The following is a 5,000-nucleotide window of genomic DNA, read 5'->3' as shown; positions in this document are numbered from 1 at the left end:
GCTTAATAGTTTTCCTTGTACAAACTCTACATCAACTCTCTAAGTTGGCCATAACTCAGTGAAATGATAATAATAAGTAACATTTTGTAATTTGTGTTTTGTTAATATTCAGTTTTTTGTAATACAACCTGTAGCACCAGATAGGGCAGGCATAAAACGGATCCTCAGCATGTAAATATTATCCTTCCTAAAACTGGCTCTTTTCCAGTCATGCCTCACAGATGGTACATTCCACACTCATTTATCAAGAGAAATGTCAATGCAACAGCCCCTTCTTAAATGCCCACTGAGTCTAATCACCCTCCAAGTGCTTTGTGCACTTGTGGTGATTCATTCCTGTCACCTTGGCTACAGCCAAAATTCTCATGATGGCAATTTCCCATCACCCTGTCCCTCAGCTAATTTTTCCATGATGGTCTGTTCACTTGACCCGCCCCTCAAGCATATTTTTTCATGAATGATAGGATATTTTTGTCACAGATCATGACAGTTTTCACAACAATTTCAGTAGGACAGCTGATATGATTACAATATTATGTGAGAACATGCATTTTGAGGAAGTGGCATTATTAGGAAACGAAGCCTACATGATTAGATAAAGGGGTGCAATCTAATACTGCTTTCTTCTGTGTTAATAGTTGTGTAGATTGAAAATGAATAAGTTATTTTCTGTAGAAATAGACAGTAAGACAGTACTCATCAATCAAAGTTGCTGTGTCTGGGGGAGGGGAGGATTAATGAGGGGTTCTGTCCCCCAACACCTCCCTGCAAACATTGTCTTTACCTCAGTATTCACAGCAAGAAAGAGATGAAACTAGGTTGTGAGCACTGCTCTCTGCAATCTATTTCCTTTATTTGTGGCATTGCCACTTGTGTCTGCAGATTATTTCTTGTACCAACAACTGCTAATTTTTGTCCTGTACAAGAATATCATCAATTTGCCGTAGCTTAGTGCATAAACATTAACCAAATATAATAAAGCAACTCTTAATCTTTCATTACATTTATAAACAACCAACTGATGTGGTTTTGTTTTAACTGATGTCCACTTTTTTAGAAAAAAAAAGCCATTTATTGGAACAAAGAAAATTTTCTGCTGGAGGGAAGAGTTAGAAGTGTAGGAAATCTAAAATTACCTCATTGTCCATGTTCTCAATTGTTGGAATAAACAATTCTTCGAATAATGAGTCTAAAACAAGGCCTTCTAATGCTTTTAAGGAACTGTTTCTCCTCAATTACTACAACCATTGCCTAAAAAGTACTCTGATTTTTAGTGAACACAACTTAGAGCACTGCACACAATGCCAGACAATGGGAAGAGGGAAAATAAATATGTAAAAGATAATTTCAAAATATGAATTGCTAAAATATTTTTTGAAAGAGCTTCTGATCTATTAGATAAATGATTATTATTATTATATATATATATATATATATATATATATATATATATATATGTATCATTTATCTAGTATAAAGAAGTTCAAAGTTAGTGATACCAGCACTAACAAAAGGTTATGAGTGCTGGTAATAAGTTAATGTTAATGGGGTAAGTATTAGTTGTCATTTCAAACTTTTTTTCTTTTTTTTACTGTAAATTACTGAATATTTGAAGAGATTTAGTCATTTAGGGGCTAATTGTAACATTACAGACATTGTTTATGATCATGTAACAATACTGTCAGTCTGCCATGATTGCAAGTAAATTCTCCTGTGTGCAACTATTTACTTAAATACCAGTTTCCCAGATTCATTGAAAGGAGGTTGGGGAGAAAAGATTACAATATGTACTTTTACATTAGAAAAAAAAGGATAATCACTTAAGTATTGGGTATCTGGACAAGCATACTACCTTTGATATCCAAATGACAAAGGTAGTCTAGGATCAAATAAAGTCATCAGATATTTTTTTTGTTTAGTCATACAAGTTGTACAGTAATATGATGTAACATAATTGATAATACTAATAAAGGTTATACATAAGTAGGATTGGTATATGTCTGTGTCATCTGTGGCTTAACCAAATTAAAAAAAATTGTTAAGAATCCTGTAACCTAGCTGACCCTAAATCGAGGGGTCTCCACCTGAAGATATTTTCATAAAAAAGGAGAGCCAGTATTCGTCGATTGCATGGAAAAAATATATATTAGAAAGAAATGATCCCCCTTATTTTTGTAATATTTAGTGGAATCTAAACATTTTCTTACTTGGTCTCCTATATGTACTGTAGATATGCTCTGCAGTAGACATTTTATCTTTTGATCAGTGGTATGAGTTATTGCCATTTGTTTTGAAGTTAGATGTCAATATTAGTGCATAATTTTACTAGTTTTCAGATGATGAAGAGTCAGATGAGGAAGAAGAGTTAGAATCAGCAGCAGACTTCCGTGATATGAGAGTGAATGTCTCATCCTTGAGACTGGATGCCATCCTCAAAGCTGGGCTCAACATGTCACGCAAGTATGCACATATTCTTGCTGTCATTAAAGTGGAACATGTTGTCATAACTATTGTATGATGTTTTTGATATTCTATGATTGTCTAGGAATACCACAGGTAGTCTGTGTCAAAATAACATTTTTGTATATCTGAAAACGTATTTGCTTGTACATACAGTATGAAAGAACCTTTATACATAATCATGTTTTTCTCACCTCATTATGAAAGATTTGATGAAGACTGTGTATTTATTACTCTAGTTTAAAGAAGATTGCTATTACTGCATATATGCACAAAGATCTTTAGTTTTTCTGATTCCAGCATAATGACATTATAATAAAAAGTTGCCCAGAAAAATTATAGCTGTGAGACTTCCTTTGTTGGAATACTTTTCAATACAAAAACCCAGTTTACTTTCAGTTTCATCAGTGATGTGACATCGCTGTTTTAAGTTGAATTGTATAAAAAATATAAATTGAAGAACAAAATATGTTAAATTTTATTGTTACAATTTTTTTTTTTTAATAATCATTTCATTATCATTGCTTTGTATACAGCTCACCTCCTCTATAGGTATTATTGTATCAGACATAATTTTCTAGTAGTTAATGTTCAAGGAGGGGATTGTATTCAGCATGTGCTGTCATCCAGTAAGCTTTCCTTGAGTCTCACTAATCTTGACTGACCTGAGAAAAACTGCAGCATAAAGTGAGGCATGGGTACTTTGAGTTTTATTATAGCTTTTGCTGTCATAAAGGAAGCTAGTTTTTTATATGAATTTTCAAGTTGTGTTGGCACAAGTATTGAATATAGTGAAGTCTAAATATAAACTAATTAATGAAGTGAGCGTTTTTGGAGTCCTAATCGTGTATCCCAAAATGTTAATACTAACTCCTAAACTTGTAACTCAAGACCAAGGTGTTGCTAGTTTTTTAACTTGAAAATGGGCTAGCTCACACCAGGGTTTCCCCCATGTCAGAAGGGGATTCTGTGCATGTTGCTGTATTGTTTCTTTAATCTTTTCTTTATTGTTTCTCATGTATTTTATTGTATTTCATGATGCAGAGTAATTTCAAGTATTATTTCTTTATTGAACTATAGAAGAAATGATTCATAAGTGCCATAAGATTTCAAATTATGTACCTATCTAGAAGCTATACAATCCTCACACGAGCTCATCAAACTTGTGGCTGATGAATTTTTAATCCTGAATTTTATGATCACATATTGTGTGATTGCCAGTAGAAATTTGTCAGAACAGTACATGAAATATGTAAATTAAGGGAAAATTAGTTTAAAATGTAGTTGTTTCTGATTTCTCTAAAGAAAAGATATTCATTAAAAGAACTAAAGTCAATCAACTGGAAACAGACTTACTCAGAAAATCCTAAAGTTATGGTTGGATGTCACTCTGTAGGTCTACCTTTGCAACTACAAATCAGTGTTTATCATTCTTGTTGTTGTTGTTGCTATTATTTTTACTGTCATCATCACTTTTATTATCATGATTTTATTGTTGTTTATTATTATTGTTATTATCATCATCATCATCATCATCATCATCATCATCATCATCATCATCATCATCATCATCATCATCATCATCATCATCATCATCATCAACATTATGAACATTATCATTGTTATTTGTGTTTGAATTAGTATTATTATATTTGACATTCTTATCAGATGATTTTTTTCTTTTCTCTGTTGTAACATTATTTTTATTTTCTTATTATAGTCATTGTTGTTACATTTACAATCACCACAACAACACTTTAAGAAACTAAATGATAATTAGTGCTAATATCATGATAATAATTATTACTTTGGGCTTCATTATTACATCACTGTTATTATCATCATCATCTTAACCATCATTGTTATTAAAGTTAAACCAATTATTTATAGATTTGATTCAAGGGTTTATAACCTTTTCCAGGTCATTTCCTACATTATCAGAAATTGGAAGTAATCTTAACCCAATGCTGCCAGGGAAAATGAAAAAAAAATGGGGAAAATGCTGTGCCTATTTTCTATATTTTTTGTGAAATGTCTGCCCATAGATGGCTCTGCTAGCGCTTAGCCACAAAGGAGTCAATTAGTAGACCTTGTGACCATACGTGATTCGAATTGGCGGGAAAAACGTATTTTTTACTTGTGCTATGAATATGAGTGGTGTTATTCTTATTATAAATATTATAAGTATTATAATGTTCTTTAACAATAGTAACAGCAAAATAAGATAGTAAAATATTTTCGTAAATCAAAGAAAAGGGTAAATGGGCGAGACAGGCAGTACTTGTAATTGGCTCATTGGTAACTTAGTGCAAGTGTAGCCATCTATGTGTTAAAACAATCAAACAAGTACTCACAGTAAGCATAGCACGTACGACACATCATACTCGTCGGCATTGGGTTAAACCATGTTACTTAACAATAATGATTTTATTAGCTATTGATAACAATTAATACCATGCTGAAGGTTGGCATGTATGAACATTTCTTATTATATATATTTATTGCATTTGCTAATCCCCATGGTTTATTTGCAAAATATC

At 32.1% G+C, this 5,000-nt stretch overlaps 1 protein-coding gene across 1 annotated transcript in view; it reads left to right on the top strand.

Moving 5' to 3' along the window:
- LOC125028249 (mitochondrial transcription rescue factor 1-like) overlaps positions 1-5,000 on the top strand; it is a 9,202-nt gene that overhangs the window by 2,599 nt on the left and 1,603 nt on the right. The window contains exon 2 of the mRNA XM_047617665.1: positions 2,330-2,460. Within this exon, the coding sequence (XP_047473621.1) occupies positions 2,330-2,460 (131 nt within the window). The remainder of the gene's footprint in view (positions 1-2,329; positions 2,461-5,000) is intronic.

This window comes from Penaeus chinensis, chromosome 8, assembly GCF_019202785.1.
Source record: "Penaeus chinensis breed Huanghai No. 1 chromosome 8, ASM1920278v2, whole genome shotgun sequence".
NCBI lineage: Eukaryota > Metazoa > Arthropoda > Malacostraca > Decapoda > Penaeidae > Penaeus > Penaeus chinensis.
This window is presented reverse-complemented; position numbering and strand designations above follow the sequence as displayed.